The sequence below is a fragment of the Podarcis erhardii genome (assembly GCF_964252035.2).
Source record: "Podarcis erhardii genome assembly, chromosome: 11".
Taxonomy (NCBI): domain Eukaryota; kingdom Metazoa; phylum Chordata; class Lepidosauria; order Squamata; family Lacertidae; genus Podarcis; species Podarcis erhardii.
The window spans coordinates 45,228,733-45,245,342 of NC_138501.1; the positions used below are offsets into that span (position 1 = coordinate 45,228,733).

General features: G+C 43.8%; 1 protein-coding gene across 1 annotated transcript in view; it reads left to right on the forward strand.

The window, feature by feature from the left end:
- Window positions 1-16,610, forward strand: part of MBD2 (methyl-CpG binding domain protein 2) — a 66,779-nt gene that overhangs the window by 21,607 nt on the left and 28,562 nt on the right. Inside the window, exon 2 of the mRNA XM_081881673.1 lies at window positions 14,480-14,639. Within this exon, the coding sequence (XP_081737799.1) occupies window positions 14,480-14,639 (160 nt within the window). The remainder of the gene's footprint in view (window positions 1-14,479; window positions 14,640-16,610) is intronic.

Sequence of the window (16,610 nt, forward strand, 5' to 3'; positions counted from 1 at the left end):
GAACCTGCAAAGGTTTGCACTTTGAGATCACCACTTCAAACGAGCTTTCTAGGGATTAAGGGTTGTTTTACTTCTGAGTTCCAGTTACAGATAGGTAGCCGTGTTGGTCTGCCATAGTCAAAACAAAACAAATTCCTTCCAGTAGCACCTTAAAAACCAACTAAGTCAGTTCCTGGTATGAGCTTTCGTGTGCATGCACACTTCTTCATCTGAAGAAGTGTGCATGCGCACGAAAGCTCATACCAAGAACTGACTTAGTTGGTCTTTAAGGTGCTACTGGAAGGAATTTATTTTGTTTTTACTTCTGAGTAAATGTGTTTAGGAGTCCCACAGCAAGCTGATTTGAGAAATGGCTGCTGAGCAGATACTTAGTGTTCTTCAGTAAGGTTGAACATTTCCCACACGGGAAATTAAATCTTTCCTTACTAGGGAAAATATCGGTAATAAAGATGAACATATTACCAAGGATGATGTTTTTATTTCAAAGTATCCCAATACTAGGAGGAGATAAATGTTTTAATAACTGGAAAAGAGATTTGGCTAAATTCGTATGGTCAGGGAAAAAGCCAAGAATAAAACACAAAATAATGATAGATAAGAAGGAGAGAGGAGGATTTGGTCTCCCAGATATGGAGTTATATCACGATGCGGTGGGTCTGACCTGGCTAAAGGAATGGATCAAATTAGATGACTCGGATGTATTGGATTTAGAGGGAGTAGAGACGAGATTTGGATGGCATGCCTATCTAATAGATGAAAAAGTGAGAGTACATAAAGGCTTCCTAGGGCATATAATCAGAAAATCTATATATAAAATATGGGAGAAATATAAAGGACTCCTAGAACTGAAAACTCCCTGGTGGGCATCGCCAGCAGAAATTGTCGCAGTGAAAAAATTAAATATGAAAGAAAATTGGGCTACCTATAAAACTGTATTAAAGGAAGAAAACGGAGAATTGGAATTAAAGGATTACACAGAAATTAAAGCTCATGTTAGTGATTGGTTCCAATATATTCAAATTAAGAAGTGGCGTAGCGTGGGTTGTCACCACCCGGGGCAAGGCAAGTAATTTGCGCCCCCTAACACGTGGATTTGCGCCCCCAACCCTAACCCCCAGATGTTGCGCCCGGTGCGGCCGGCCCCCCCTGCACCCCCCACGCTACGCCACTGAAATTAAGTATAGATTAGCGAAAGACAAAAAGTTAGGATTTGAAAAAGAAATATCAAAATTCGATAAATAATACAATAAAAATAAAAATAAAATTCTAAATTGTATAATCTGATTTTAAAGTGGGGAACAAAGGATGAATTGGTTAAAGCATCAATGATTAAATGGGTGCAAGATATTGGGAAAAATATTATGTTTGAACAATGGGAAAAATTGTGGAAAGAAGATATGAAATTCACTATGTGTTATATACTGAAAGAAAATTACCTTAAAATGCAACATAGATGTTATTTAACACCTGAAAGAATAGCAAAAATGAATAAAAATTGTAGTGATGTCTGCTGGCGATGCAACACGGGAAAAGGTACTATATACATATATGGTAGAATTGTTTAAACATCAAACAATTTTGGGAAATAATATATAATGAAATGAAAAAAATGTTTAGATACTCATTTAGGAAAACACCAGAAGGTTTTCTATTGGGAATAGTACCAGGAAGCCTAAAGGAAGAAGATAAGACCTTATATTTATACGCAACAGTAGCAGCAAGGCTATTGATTGCGAAAAACTGGAAAAGTGGTATAATACCGACAAAAACAGAGTGGCTTGCCAAATTATTGGAGTATTACAATATATCCAAAACAATGGAAGAAATTGGAAGGATTTCAAAAGAAAAGATAGATAGGGACTGGAAAGTGTTTAAAAGATACTTGCAAAATCATATCGAAAAATCAGAACTCCTATTAGAATAAACAAGTTCCGTTTCAAATACTGAAATATCAAATAAGATGGATAACAATGTGTAATAGAAAAAGAAGTATGTGAAAGGTGTGTGAAAGAAAGTAATAGAAGTGGAAAGAAATTGTAATTGAGTAGATTGGAAGTCAAACACAAAGGTGGGGTGAGGGGTGGTGGATGGTGATAGGGAAAGGAATTATTTGTGGGATTGAGTGTAAGTATGTTTTAACACTTTTAAGGACTGTATGAAATGTATGTTTGTATGTTTGTATATGTGTATTAATGATGAACTATTTTAACAATAAAAACTTATTAAAAAAAAAAAGAGAACATTTCCCACACGAGGAAGCTAATTTGTAGAGCCTCCTAATATGTAGAGAGAACTTTTGATGTTGGAATTCCACATGGGGGAAAACAGGCTGTGAGCGGGTTCAGTCCCAGGCCCTGAGCAATGATGTCAGTCTTCTGCCAAAAACACACACACACACACACACACACACACACACACACACACACACACAACACAACACATCCCCAAAAACAAAAAAAACCCCTCAAATGAAATGCAAACTAGACAGCTTGGGGCTTGTTGTTTGATGTGTTCTTCTGTAGACTCCAGCATCCCAAAGCTAAGGTCTTGATCTTGCAAATAATCTATGTATATATTTAAATACCAGTTGTGGGATGGCGCCTAGAGAAATATTGTGTGTATGTAGAACACAACTGTTTAACTAGATACAAACTGGCATAGAATGTATAGGAATTCACGTTATTACTCTTCTCCTTTTTCATATCTGGCAACCTTAGTTAGAAGTCACCTTTAAATGTTTTTCTTCTATGAATTATATATAGATTTTCTTTTTTAAAAAACCAAAGTCTTAAGCAGACTTTGGCAAAATACATAAAGCAGAGGAAAGGTTAAAAAGAACAAAGTTGCCATTTATTCTAAAAAAAGGGGGTTAAGAGAAGTGGGTATAGAATGAATATGGTAGTTTGCATTTCAGGCTGATCTCAAAAGCCTAAAATTAGTGTTGTGCTGAAATCTCTCCTCTAGTTTCTCAAACTGTCTTCTCCCCTCAGCTAGCCCTGTGAAAGAGGCTTCTATTTTCCAACCTCATTCTCAAGGCTTGTGAGGTTTTCTTTAGAACTTTGTTGGATATGGAGTCCTTATCGTTAAGAGGTGGACAAGGGCGCGGCGTAGGAGTTTTTATTTCTATTAAGCATTTCTCCAGCAGCCTGCTTGGCTTTCCTGCACTTCTTGAACTGAAACCTCCTCATGACACAAGACCTCAGGGTGGCTGTGCACACACCCTCCTGTTACTCAGTGTGCTCCCACTCCAGATTTGGGAAGCAGTGTGCACGCAGCTTTGGCCACGATCTACATACCGTATTTTTCGCTCTATAGGACGCACTTTCCCCCCTTCAAAATGGAGCGAAGACGCCATAGCCCTGCGACCCTCTCCTGGGTGGAGAGGTGACGCGCGGCTATGGCAGGAGCCTCTTTTTTTAAAAAAAATAAAATAAAATTTTTATTACATTTTCAATTTACAGAAAAGGAAAAAAAAAGAACAAACAGAAAAGAAGAAGAAGAAAAACAATCCATCTTTCAAAATGCATTTTTACGTTACTAACTGGACTTCCCCACATCTCCCTCACCCTGCGTTCTTTACAATAAACATATCAGCAAATTATTACCTTGTTTCGTATCTTTTTTATATCTTTCAAAATATTTTACTTCTAGATTTAAAGTACCTTTTGTCAATTGTTTATACCTTAAAATAATACATAAAATAACTTTAAATTTCAACTTTTTCTAACTTATAACTTAATCTTCTGTTTTCCCAATCTAATTGCAGGAGCTCAAATTTCCAAATCATGCAGATTCTTAACATTCATACAACTTGTAATTTTTTTGTAAATAGTCCTTAAATTTCTTCCAGTCCTCTTCCATTGTCTCTTCTCCCAAATCTCGGATTCTGCCAGTCATTTCAGCCAGTTCCATATAGTCCATCAACTGCGTCTGCCACTCTTCCAGCGTGGGAAGATCTTGTATCTTCCAATATTTTGCAATGAGTATTCTTGCTGCTGTAGTTGCATACATAAAAAATGTTCTATCCTTCTTTAACACCTTTTGGTCCACAATGCCCAGGAGGAAGGCCTCTGGTTTCTTAGGAAAGGTGTACCTAAACACCTTTTTTAACTCATTGTAGATCATTTCCCAGAAGGCCTTCACTTTTGGGCAAGTCCACCAAAGGTGAAAGAATGTCCCCTCAGCCTCCTTACATTTCCAACATTTATTATCAGATCGATGGTAAATTTTTGCTAGCTTGACTGGGGTCATGTACCACCTATATATCATTTTCATAATATTCTCTTTCAAGGCATTGCATGCCGTGAATCTCATTCCAGTGGTCCATAACCTTTCCCAGTCTTCAAACATAATGTTGTACCCAATATCCTGAGCCCATTTTATCATGGCTGATTTGACTATCTCATCCTGAGTGTTCCATTTAAGCAGCAAGTTATACATTCTCGAAAGTACCTTAGTCTTAAGTTCTAACAGTTCTGTCTCTAGTTTCGATTTTTCCACCTGGAATCCTATTTTTTTATCAGACTTAAAGACTTCTTGAATTTGAGCATAGTGAAACCAATCTTGCACCCTATTCTTTAATTTTTCGAAGCTCTGCAGTCTCCGGTTGTCTCCTATTTTTTCTATCATTTCCCAATATTTTGGCCATCCGACCTCCATATTGAGTCTTTTTCTAGCCTTGGCCTCCACTGGTGATAACCACCTCGGGGTTTTACTCTCTAATAAGTCTTTATATTTTGTCCAGACTGCGAATATAGCTTTTCTGACAATATGGTTTTTGAACATTTTATGAACCTTTACCTTGTCGTACCACAAATATGCATGCCACCCAAAAGCATTGTCATACCCTTCCAAATCCAAGACATCCAAGACATCAGTGTTCTCAAGTAATAACCACTCTTTCATCCAGCAGAAAGCCGCAGCTTCATAATATAACCTTAAATCTGGCAGGGCAAACCCCCCTCTCTCTTTGGCATCCGTTAGTATTTTAAATTTTATTCGGGGCTTTTTGCCCTGCCAGACAAACCTAGAAATATCTTTCTGCCACTTCCCAAAACACTCCACTCTGTCTATGATCTGTAGGGTCTGAAACAAAAATAACATCTTCGGCAATACATTCATTTTTATAGCTGCAATTCGGCCCATCAAGGAAAGTTTCAATCTTGACCAGATCTCTAAATCTTTCTTAATTTCTGACCAACATTTTTCATAATTATCTTTAAACAAATTCAGATTTTTGGCAGACAGGTTTACCCCTAGGTATTTTACTTTTTTAACAACATTTAATTCTGTCTCTTTCTGAAACTCATCTATTTCCAAAGATGTCAAGTTTTTCTCCAAAACCTTAGTTTTTTGCTTGTTCAGTTTGAACCCTGCTACCCGACCAAATTCATGAATTAACTCTAACACTCTCTTCGTACTAGATTCTGGCTCCTGTAATGTTAAAACCAAGTCATCTGCGAAAGCTTTCAGTTTAAATTGTTTCGCTCCGACCTGTATTCCTTGTACCAACTGGTCTTCCCTAATCATGTTCAAAAGCACCTCCAGAACTGAAATAAATAACAGAGGGGATAGGGGGCACCCTTGTCGTGTTCCTTTTTCAATTTTAAATTCTTCTGTCACCACATTGTTTACAATTAACTTTGCTTTCTGCTCTGAATAAATTGCTTCTATTCCATTTTCAAACCCCCGTCCCACTCCCATCCCTTCCAAATTTTTCTTCATAAATCTCCAAGAAATATTGTCAAAGGCTTTCTCCGCATCAACAAAGATTAACACTGATTTTGTATTAATGTTGGAGCCTCTTTAGCCGCACACCACCTCTCCAGCCGGGAGAGCCGCGTGGGGCTAAAGAAGCCCCGCTTACTCTCTCCCATCTGGAGAAGTGACACGTGACTATGGCAGCAGCTTCTCCGCTGCGCCTTTCCGCTGCTCCCTGACCTGCTCTTTGGGGCTGGTGGTGGGCTTCCCCCCGCCAGCCCCAAAGAGCAGGTTGAAAGGAACGTGAAGCCTGGAGAGCGAGAGGGGTCATTGCGCACCGACCCCTCTCGCTCTCCAGGCTTCCAAGGTAGCCGCCTGAACACACCTTAAACGGCACCTTGTTTTAGAGCGGGAAAACAAGAGGGGGGAAATTCTCCCCCTCTCTGCGCAGCACCTCCTGCCACTTCGCTGAAGGGGCGCTGGGCAGAGAGGGAGAGATTTTTTTTTCTTGTTCTCCCCCCTCTAAAACAAGGTGCGTCCTATTGTCCGGTGCGTCCTATGGTGCGAAAGATACAGTATCCTGTTGTTTCTTATGAAATGCTATGTTTCAATGCATTGTATCCCAAACAGGGGTGCGGGTGGCGCTGTGGTCTGTGATCAGAAGGTCAGCGGTTCAAATCCACACAATGAGCTCCTGTTGCTCTGTCCCAGCTACTGCCAGCCTAGCAGTTCGAAAGCATACCAGTGCAAGTAGATAAATAGGTACCGCTGTGGCGGGAAGGTAAACGGCATTCCCATGCGTTCTTGTTTCCGTCACGGTGTTCCATTGCACCAGAAGCGGTTTAGTCCTGCTGGGCACATGACCCGGAAAGCTGTCTGCGGACAAATGCCGTCTCCCTCAGCCTGAAAGCAAGATGAGTGCTGCAACCCCACAGTCACCTTTGACTGGATTTAACCATCCAGGGGTCCTTTACCTTTAATCCCAAACCAGCTTTGCTCCGAATTGAGCAAAAGAACATGTTTGCAGCATATTAAGCTGGTAATGTGTACGCAGCCAATGTCTTTGGGCTTTAATTGAAATTGAGGAAACGTGCTTAACATGTGCCTGAAATCTGTGTTTTGCTCCAAGTGGGACAATAACCAGCAGTTCCAAATTTCACAGAAGTGGATTTTGCTGAAACATTGCAAGGGGGTGGATTGAATGACCGTTGGGGTCCCTTCTATGTTTCTATATATGCTTGCTTATTTTGTTCTTAGGGGAAGCTCTTCCCTTTAATCTTTCTGCTACCTTAAACCCGCACCTTTACTATAACTGTAAATTTTGCTAATGTGTGTATATATATATATACACCAATCAAAAATTGATTGACTCATCACCTATGCCCCATCAATCACCCCTCTCTTACTATCCTCCTGAGAAAACCCCCACCCCACTCTCCCACTATATATAAGGGTCTGGTGACTTCTTTTTCAGTGTATCTGAAGAAGTGTGCATGCACATGAAAGCTTATACCCAGAACAAACTTAGTTGGTCTCTAAGGTGCTACTGGACAATTTTTTTATATATCTTTGACTGTGTCAGACCAACATGGCTCCCTACCAGAATCTATTACTTATATATATATCGTACTTATATATAGAACTGGGTTACAGTTTCAAGCACCTTTTTGGTTTTCCCCCTTCATTTTTTCACTTTGTGCCCCCTGAAAAGTTTCAATATAATTTTATTTTATTTTATTTTTTAAAAAAAGGAATTGTAACTCTGTGAGGGGCACACATCAGTGCCCAGAACCCCCCTTTTTTGGGGTGGTGCACTTTGAAGGCAGTTTTAGAAACTCAGATATATAAGCTCCTCAAAGCAAGGTTGCAGTCGCCAAAACTGAATGTCTAGTTGCCATTTTGGGGAAGACAGCTCTAAAGTCTTATTTTTCAAATGATGGACTGATGGTGATTGATTCTCAGTTCAACATCTGGCTGGTTCAGATGACAACCTTCAGCTAGGTTAAGACCTTTGAGAAGAAGAAAAGTCCCTTGATCCAGGGACATTCCACATACATCCTGGCCTATTCTGACCTCTTTTTCTTAATGGTGAAACGGACCATTCTTTGCAACTGTGAGCAGGGCAGTATGGGGTAAGTAGAATCAAGCTTCAACAATTAGCTATACCGTTGTTCACTGCTGCTGCTCAGGCTGCACAGAAAAGGCATTTTGATTCCTGGAATTCAATCTGAATATGCGGATATAATATAACTGATAGAATTCTACAGGATGGGGTATTAGTGTATGAAAACATAAAGATGCAGCGATTCCCAGGCATGCACCTCCAGATGGTGGAGACATCATGCGCCCAGGCATCTTCATCTGTCCGCAAGTGGCTGATAAAGGTAAAGGTAAAGGGACCCCTGACCATTAGGTCCAGTCATGACCGACTCTGGGGTTGCGAAGCTCATCTCGCTTTATTGGCCGAGGGAGCTGGCGTACAGCTTCCAGGTCATGTGGCCAGCATGACTAAGCCACTTCTGGCGAACCAGAGCAGTGCACGGAAACACCGTTTACCTTCCTGCCGGAGTGGTACCTAGTTATCTACTTGCACTTTGACATACTTTTGAACTGCTAGGTTGGCAGGAGCAGGACCGAGCAATGGGAGCTCACCCCATCGCGGGGATTCGAACCACCGACCTTCTGATCGACAAGTCCTAGGCTCTGTGGTTTAACCCACAGCGCCACCCACGTCCCTAGCCCAGTGCAAAATGCTCCTAGCACCCAGGCTAGTTTTGAACACTGTTTGAAGGCATTGTAAAGGTAAAGTGTGCATTCAAACCCGGTCTCTTAGCTGCTACATTTTGCCAAATGACACCGCAGCAGCCCACTTGTTCTCTCTCTAGGCTGCCCAGATGCAAGAAAAAATGGGAATTTTTGACAGAGGTAAAAGCAGCTGCTTGCTTGAGCTTCCTTCTTTCTGCAGGACTGTTAAAAGCAGGAATGTGGAACCATTTTCAGACCGAGGGCCGCATTTCCTTCTGGGCCAGCTTCTGAGGGCCAGAAGCGGGCAGAGCAGTGAATGCACCAGCAAAAGAGCAGAGACTTTTAACAGTTGCACCATTGCTAGCCTCAAAACAGTCGACCGGCACGAGCGCTGTTGTTGCTAGTTGAATGTGATGAGTGCTTTTCATGATCTTTGCAGTGAAAGGTAATCTGAGCCTGTTGCATGGCAGCGGGTGTGTGTTTTGACTCTTAGGTAATGGGGTTTGGCAGTGGGGAAGCAAGCCTTCAAGTGCTGTTGTGCTCGACGAAGTTTCCCTTTCAAGCTTGGTTCCCTCTGACTGAGCAAATCCTTCACTTTTAAGTATTGGGTTGTGCGTTCCAAGCTGCAAAGGCGGTGTCTGGAAAACCTGCTGTCAGTGGCGTTGCGGCCAGGGAAATGGAGCTGGGAGCTGGTGCCTACCTGTCCCTTGTCAACAGGCTTGTTTGCCTTCTGACGCAGCTGCGCTGTGCAAACCCGCTGAAAGAGATGAGATTGCAGAGGCGTTGTTTAAGGCGACAGGGTGTGCTGTGGTGGCTCCCTGGTTGTTTTGAAAAGCAGCAACTCTTCCATAAAGGCCTGGAGGTTCTTTAGAGGGCCTTTTTTGCGAATCTGGCACCTTCCAGATGTTTTGGACTACAACTCCTGTTATGTACTGAGTTGAATAGGATCCAAAATGCAGCAGTCTGATTGGTCCTAGAACAATAGGATTCAGAATGCAGCAGTCTGATTGGTCCTAGAACAACAGGATTCAGAATGCAGCAGTCTGATTGGTCCTAGAACAATAGGATTCAGAATGCAGCACTCTGATTGGTCCTAGAACAATAGGATCCAGAATGCAGCTGTCTGATTGGTCCTAGAACAATAGGATCCAGAATGCAACAGTCTGATTGATCCACAGGAGCCACCCAATCCAGCTCCAGGTGGAAGTGAATCAGCAACCTGATTGGCCTACAGGAGAATCCCGGAATTAGCCAGTCACGTGGGGCCCATTGTGTAAATAATGTATATAAAGCAGACATTCTGGGGGAACTTCCATTCCTCCTCACCACTATGAGCTGAATAAAGAGCATGAAATCCACTCTCGACTCCGAGTATATTTCAACTCCCATGAGCCCCAGTGAAAAATGATTGGTGCTGCTGATACAAGGATAGGCAGTGCTTTATAAAGCCAGACCGTGCCAGAGCGCAGTTCTGGCACCTCTTCTATGGGTACCATTTTGGGCCGGCGCTCCTCCTGCCTGCTTCCTGCCTTTATGAACTTCTAAGAAGCCCAGAGCAGAATCAGAATCGCCAGAGCAGCGATGTCACGCTGGCCACGTGACCCGGAAGTGTCTTCGGACAGCGCTGGCCCCTGGCCTCTTAAGTGAGATGGGCGCACAACCCCAGAGTCTGTCAAGACTGGCCCGTACGGGCAGGGGTACCTTTACCTTTACCTTTACCTAAGAAGCCCAAAATGAATATTTCAAGTCGAAACAGAAGCTGGCCGGCATGTGCAAGTCTACACTTTTCAAAGATCTGCGACTCCACCAGGCTTCTAGCTGCTCCCAGCCTACAGAGCAGGGCCAATTCATATTTCTTTTTCTTCAATCCTTTTTTGTAGCAGCTGTGGCCTTGAAGCTTTCTAGCCAGGCCTCTAGCATTGCACGAAGGCCGTTCTGAGCTGCCCTAGCCACCCACTTGAATCTAAGAGAACGAGGGATGTTTCTCTCTCTCTCTCTCTCTCTCTCTCTGTGTGTGTGTGTGTGTGTGTGTGTGATTTTAGCTTAGTTGAATGATGCCCTATTTGTGGCAGATGGAAGGTTATCTATCTTGTGTGTGGAGGAGGAGAGGTAATATGACTGGTCTTTCACATTAGGAAATGATGTGTCACCCACATGAATGAGTGGCCTTATTAATTGAGGTTGGTTCCTTGACTAATTACAGTAGTAAGAGCCACTGTGTATTTTTTTTAAAAGTCCATCTGAACAGAGTATCTCTTTTCAAGTGATTTTATTGGGTGGACTTCCTCTTCAAGCCTTCTTCTGAAACATTGGTTTTATAAAGGCAAATAAGAGGAACCTGGTTCTTAAAACAGGCATTTAATCTTTTTTTTTTTAGCAGTATTTCTGTCCATGTTTCATCCAGATGTTCTGAATTTTGCTTGATAGTTCTACTTCCTCCACACACACCCCATTCACATCTGCTGTACTTCTGAACCTGTTGCAAATTATTACCGGGTTCCAGCGAGCTGTGCCGTCTGATCTGTGTGCCCGTTGCAGGGGCCTTTGCCCTTCCAAAATGCGTGGAGGCGGAAGGAACTTGTAAAAGCATCCAGAAAGCCAGCATGCTGCAAATGGTTAGAAGCAGGTGCTGGGGAAACCTTTGGCCCTCCAGATGTTGCTAAACCACAGTTCGCATCAGCTCTGGCCAGTGGCTGTGCATGCTTTTTTTTTTTATTGCCCCAGCAGGCCTGTGAAACAACAGTGGCTTTAGTCAGAAAAGGAAAATAGGAGGAGAAAACTGCTTTATGGTTTAGTTACACAGTGGTACCTCGGATTAAGTACTTAATTCATTCTGGAGGTCCGTACTTAACCTGAAACTGTTCTTAACTTGAAGCACCACTTTAGCTAATGGGGCCTCCTGCTGCTGCCATGCTGCCGGAGCACGATTTCTGTTCTCATCCTGAAGCAAAGTTCTTAACCTGAAGCACTATTTCTGGGTTAGCGGAGTCTGTAACCTGAAGCGTCTGTAACCTGAAGCGTATGTCACCCGAGGTTATTTAAGGAGACGTGTATCAGGAACCTGTAAGTGCAGTTTTAATTTCGAAACATCTATTTTAAAACGGCGCCACTTTCATTCTGACTCTTTTGTGTGAGCCTAGGAATCCTAACGCTCTGCAAAAAAAGAGTCACACCACTTCAGCTGGGCTCCTGGAGCCACGTGGCTTTGTGGAAGCTTCAAAGCTGCATTCCAAAGAGAATACCTGATCTCTGGGCATTTGCCCTGAAGAACAAGCTTCTGAACTGCATTTGAAAAGGCAGAATCCTTTTGTATGCCGTCAGACGCCTGCAATCTTTTTGAGGACCGTTTTAGCCAAGCTGCAAGAGGTCTTTGATGAGAATGAGCACGTCCAGTAGTGTCTGTAGGCGGGTTCGCACAAGTATTGATCCCTTGTCACTCAGCTGCTTAGCACTTGGGGCTTGATGTACATGCTCATTGTTTGGCAGTGGCGCCATGTGTGAATGAGCTGTCGTGGATCTTATGCATCAGCTCAATGGCAGCATTTTCACCCCCATCGGTGCTTGCACTCAATTGGCAGTTGTCAAGTGGATGAAAACTGGGTGATGGATAAGAATGTGTGAATGAGGTCTTGATGAATTTTGAACATGGCAGCTATCTCCATTAGGAAGTATCTCAAATAAACTGTGGGATACCCCCGAGGGGTCAAACGGTTCCTCCCAAAAAAGTGAATTGGATTTTTCTTTTTTTGCTACATTTTAACTACTGTATCTGGCAAAGGAGCTTAGGCTGAGAGATGTTGGCTTGCCAGAATCCACCCACCGAGCTGCTTGGTTCAGTAGAAACCAGAACCTGAATTTCTCACGTCCTACTCACGTCCTGTTCACCGCAGAGCAGGGTCGATTGCACATTTCATGGCAGCCAGCTGGTCGCGTATTTGCCCTGGTGTTTCCTGTGGAGAGCACGCAGAGTGCAAAGGAGTGGTGTATGTTCCCCTAAATGCACATTAGGCGTGTTCCAAGGACACACTGGTAAGTGTGTGTCTCCCTTGCCCTTACTGCAAAGTATTTGGAGATACACAGCTCCTCTTTGTAAACCATGTGCATGGTCCAAACAGAAGCGTAAAAGCAAGTGTGCCTGGTGGTGCAAAGTGTGGATTGGCTGCAAAGATGTTGTTTAAACACCTGGTTGAAGCCCAGATGGGACACGGGTGGAGCTGTGGGTTAAACCACAGAGCCCAGGACTTGCCGATCAGAAGGTTGGTGGTTCGAATCCCCGTGACGGGGTGAGTTCCCGTTGCTCGGTCCCTGCTCCTGCCAATGTAGCAGTTCGAAAGCACGTCAAAGTGCAAGTAGATAAGTAGGTACCACTCCGGCGGGAAGGTAAACGATGTTTCCGTGTGCTGCTCTAGTTCGCCAGAAGCAGCTTAGTCATGCTGGCCACATGACCCAGAAGCTGTCTGCGGAGAAACGCCAGCTCCCTCTGCCAGTAAAGCGAGATGAGCACTGCAACCCCAGAGTCGGTCACAACTGGACCTAATGGTCAGGGGCCCCTTTACCTTTACCTTTAGAAGCCCAGGTGCCCCTTCATTTTTCTTTTAAAGCAGGCTTGGCCAACACGAATCTCTGCTGAAAGACCAGCAACTTTAGTGGCCTGGTTTTCTTGACAGCTTTCAATTCCAGCTGGTCATTGTAAGACTTCTGTTAATGAAAAAAAAAACGGTCCCCAAGCTTGCTTTCTTCCTCTTCCCTCCCACTCCCCTTTCCTTTGGTGTTATGACTTCTGGCCCTGGTCCTTGAGTTTACAATCAGTCTTATAGGTGGCGTTTTTAACCTACTCTGCCCCTCTCCTTTTTTGTGCTGAAGCGAAGGATGAAAAAGTTGTTTTGTATTCAGTTTATATACTGCCCTTTATTGAAAGATCTCAGGGTGGTGTACAACATTAGAAACACTTCACAAAGCATCACTGACAAAAAAATAAAAAGCGCACTGGCAGGCGGCCTAACAGTAAAATAATCAACAATCTATTAGTGATATAAATCAATTAGTACGTATCAATTATATATTATAAATCAGTTACTGATCTGGGGACCGGTGTAGGCTCAGTGGTCAGGAATGAATCTTTTGCAAGCTCAAGGAACCTCTTGCCTGCAGGCAGAATGTGGCCATTCCGTTCTATTCCTCCAGCGTTCAGGATTCTTCCCTTCCTTGGCTCAACTTGGTGACTACTTTTGTCTGGCTGGAATGTGTCCTTGAACAAAGGATGGAAATATGTTTAAACCTCTGACCTTTGCACAACTGGATTGTAACTGCTGTACATAGGAAGGTCATAACCATTCCTTTGCTGTCCTTTAGACTCTGGCCTGGCTTGTCGTGTCTCCCCACCCCACCCCACCCCACCCCACCCCACCCTAGACCTAGAAAAAGGTTGCTTATAAGGAAATGTGGCCTTTGGGCAGAAAAAGACGTGTGTTAAAAGCTCCATAATGTCAGTTACTGGAAACCATGGCGGTGAAAGTGCCCCTGTGTTGGGTCTGGCTTGCAGTTTTTCCTGCAGGCAACTGATTGGCCGCAGGATGCTGGATTTAGGTGGGCTTTTGGCCTGATCCGTTGGGATGCGGGTGGCGCTGTGGGTTAAACCACAGAGCCTAGGACTTGCCAATCGAAGGTCAGCGGTTCGAATCTCCGTGATGGGGTGAGCTTCCGTTGCTCGGTCCCTGCTCCTGCCCACCTAGCAGTTCAAAAGCACCCCTAAGTGCAAGTAGATAAATAGGTACCGCTCCAGCGGGAAGGTAAATGGCGTTTCCGTGCGCTGCTCTAGTTCGCCAGAAGCGGCTTAGTTATGCTGGCCACATGACCCGGAAGCTGTACTCCCTCTGCCAATAAAGTGAGATGAGCGCCACAACCCCAGAGTCGGCCACGACTCGACCCAATGGTCAAGGGTCACTTTACCTTTACCTTACCTTGGCCTGATCCAGCCAGGAGTATTAAGTTCTGAATGAAGCATTTCTCATTCTCCTGTTCTTTATATTTGCAGTCCGAGTGGGAAGAAATTCCGAAGCAAGCCCCAGTTGTCGAGATACTTGGGGAACACTGTTGACCTCAGCAGTTTTGACTTCAGAACAGGGAAGATGATGCCTAGTAAATTACAGAAGAACAAGCAGAGGTTAAGGAACGATTTGCTCAGTCAAAACAAGGTTTGTTCGCAAGCACACTTTATAGATGGGTCGGTTCCATAAACTCTGACATCTCTCTCATTCATATATATATATACACACACACACACACACACACACATATATATAAATATAAATAATTTAAAGGAACAATAGTCTTTGTTTGTTCACACCTCCTATCAGCTTCCCCCTGACATCTTTGCATTTATCTTGATCAGTGATGGAGGCGTTTGCTTGGGTTTTCAGTTTTCATTTCATTTCATTTCATATATTTTTTTGCAATGCTCCGGCAGTGACAAAATAAATAGAAGTAAGCCTGGAACATAACCCTTGAAAATAATTCTACAAAACTTCTGCGTGTATAATCAAAGGTACCAAATGTCTGTGCTTTATGATGAACAACGATAAGGCTGACAAAACACTTCCAGGGAACATTTTGATGCGACAGGTGATGCCAAGAGATTACCTGGTGCATTTTCACAATGTTGTCAACGCCGTTCATCATCCAGGGAGCAAAAGTAGGTTTTTTGGCAGGAAGGCTGCCTCTTGCCGTGTGTGCATTAAAGGGCATTGCAGGGGCCGATCTTCAGGCCAGGATTCCAGGAGTTAAGGGATCAATGATCTGTATCGCTCTCATCCTCCCTGCAAATGGCAGAAAGGCAATGGGCTGAATTCAAAGCGGTTTGTCATTCCATTAACCCACTGGCACCTCCATTCTCTCTCCTCCCCTCTCCTCCCCAAATAATAATAATAATAATAATAATAATAATAATTTTTATTTATACCCCACCCTCTCCAGCCTAGACCGGGCTCAGGGCGGCTAACACCTGATAGAAAAACAAATTGATTGAAATGCAACTTAAAAACAAGATTAAAAGACAACATAAAAACATTAAAATACAGCCTAATTTCAATGGAAACTCAAATCAAAAACTTTTTGGGGATGAAAACGTCAAGTCTTCACCAAGGCTAACTATCCAGACTGGTCCTACGTGAGCCAGAAAAAAGCCAGGGAAGTCCCCAAATAGGAGTTCCATCACAGAAGGAAAAAGGAAAAAGGAAAGAGGGGGAGGGGATCAAGTTGATTCCAAGCCAAAGGCCAGGCAGAACAACTCTGTCTTACAGGCCCTGTGGAAAGAAATCAGATCCTGCAGGGCCCTGTTCTCATGAGGCAGAGCGTTCCAGCAGGCCGGAGCCAGTGTTGAAAAGGCCCTGGCTCTGGTTGAGGCTAATCTGACTTCCTTAGGGCCTGGGACCTCTAGGGTGTTGCTATTTATGGACCTTAAGGTCCTCTGTGGGGCATGCGGGGAGATCTTCTCCAGAGGCTCCCATCTCCCCCTGGGCCTGATTTAGAGGGTGCACAGGAAAGGGTCTGTAGGGGAAAGGAGTGGGGTAGTTCCCCTCTTGTGCTAGCAGAATAGAAGTAGTAAATTGTTACATTTGCATGGTGGATCAGTGTTACTTGGCACAGGAATCTTTTTTCGGTTGCTGATACAGGTCTGTCTCAGAGCAGGGCTTTCAGTGTGGCTGCCCCTGTTCTGCGGAACAGCATTCCTGTCGAGAAATCACTGGAGTGCCCTAGCTGCACCTACAAGGAAGCAAACAGAGAGCAATCTTGTTCTGACAAGCTTTTCCAGCTGTGCAAAGAGGCCTCTGCCAACAGGTGTCCGCTTTGTATTGTTTCAGGACACTTCTGCCTTGCTAGCTCAGTTGGTAAGATCATAAGACTCGTAATCTCAGGGTTGTGTGTTCAAGTCCCTTGTGTCAGCATCGCCCTTGAGCCAGTGTACCAACTGGACTCATGCACTACAGCCCCGACTGGGCTAGGCGAGCTGGGTAGCACTGCCAGAGACCTCCTTTCCCACAGGAACAGGTCACAGTGCTGTGGACTCACAGCTTGGAGCTGAGAGCACCGGATTCACTGTCTCAATAATACAGTCGTTGCGCAGCAGCGTTTTGCAGAGTCTTGCAGAGTATAAACCACTCGGAGAG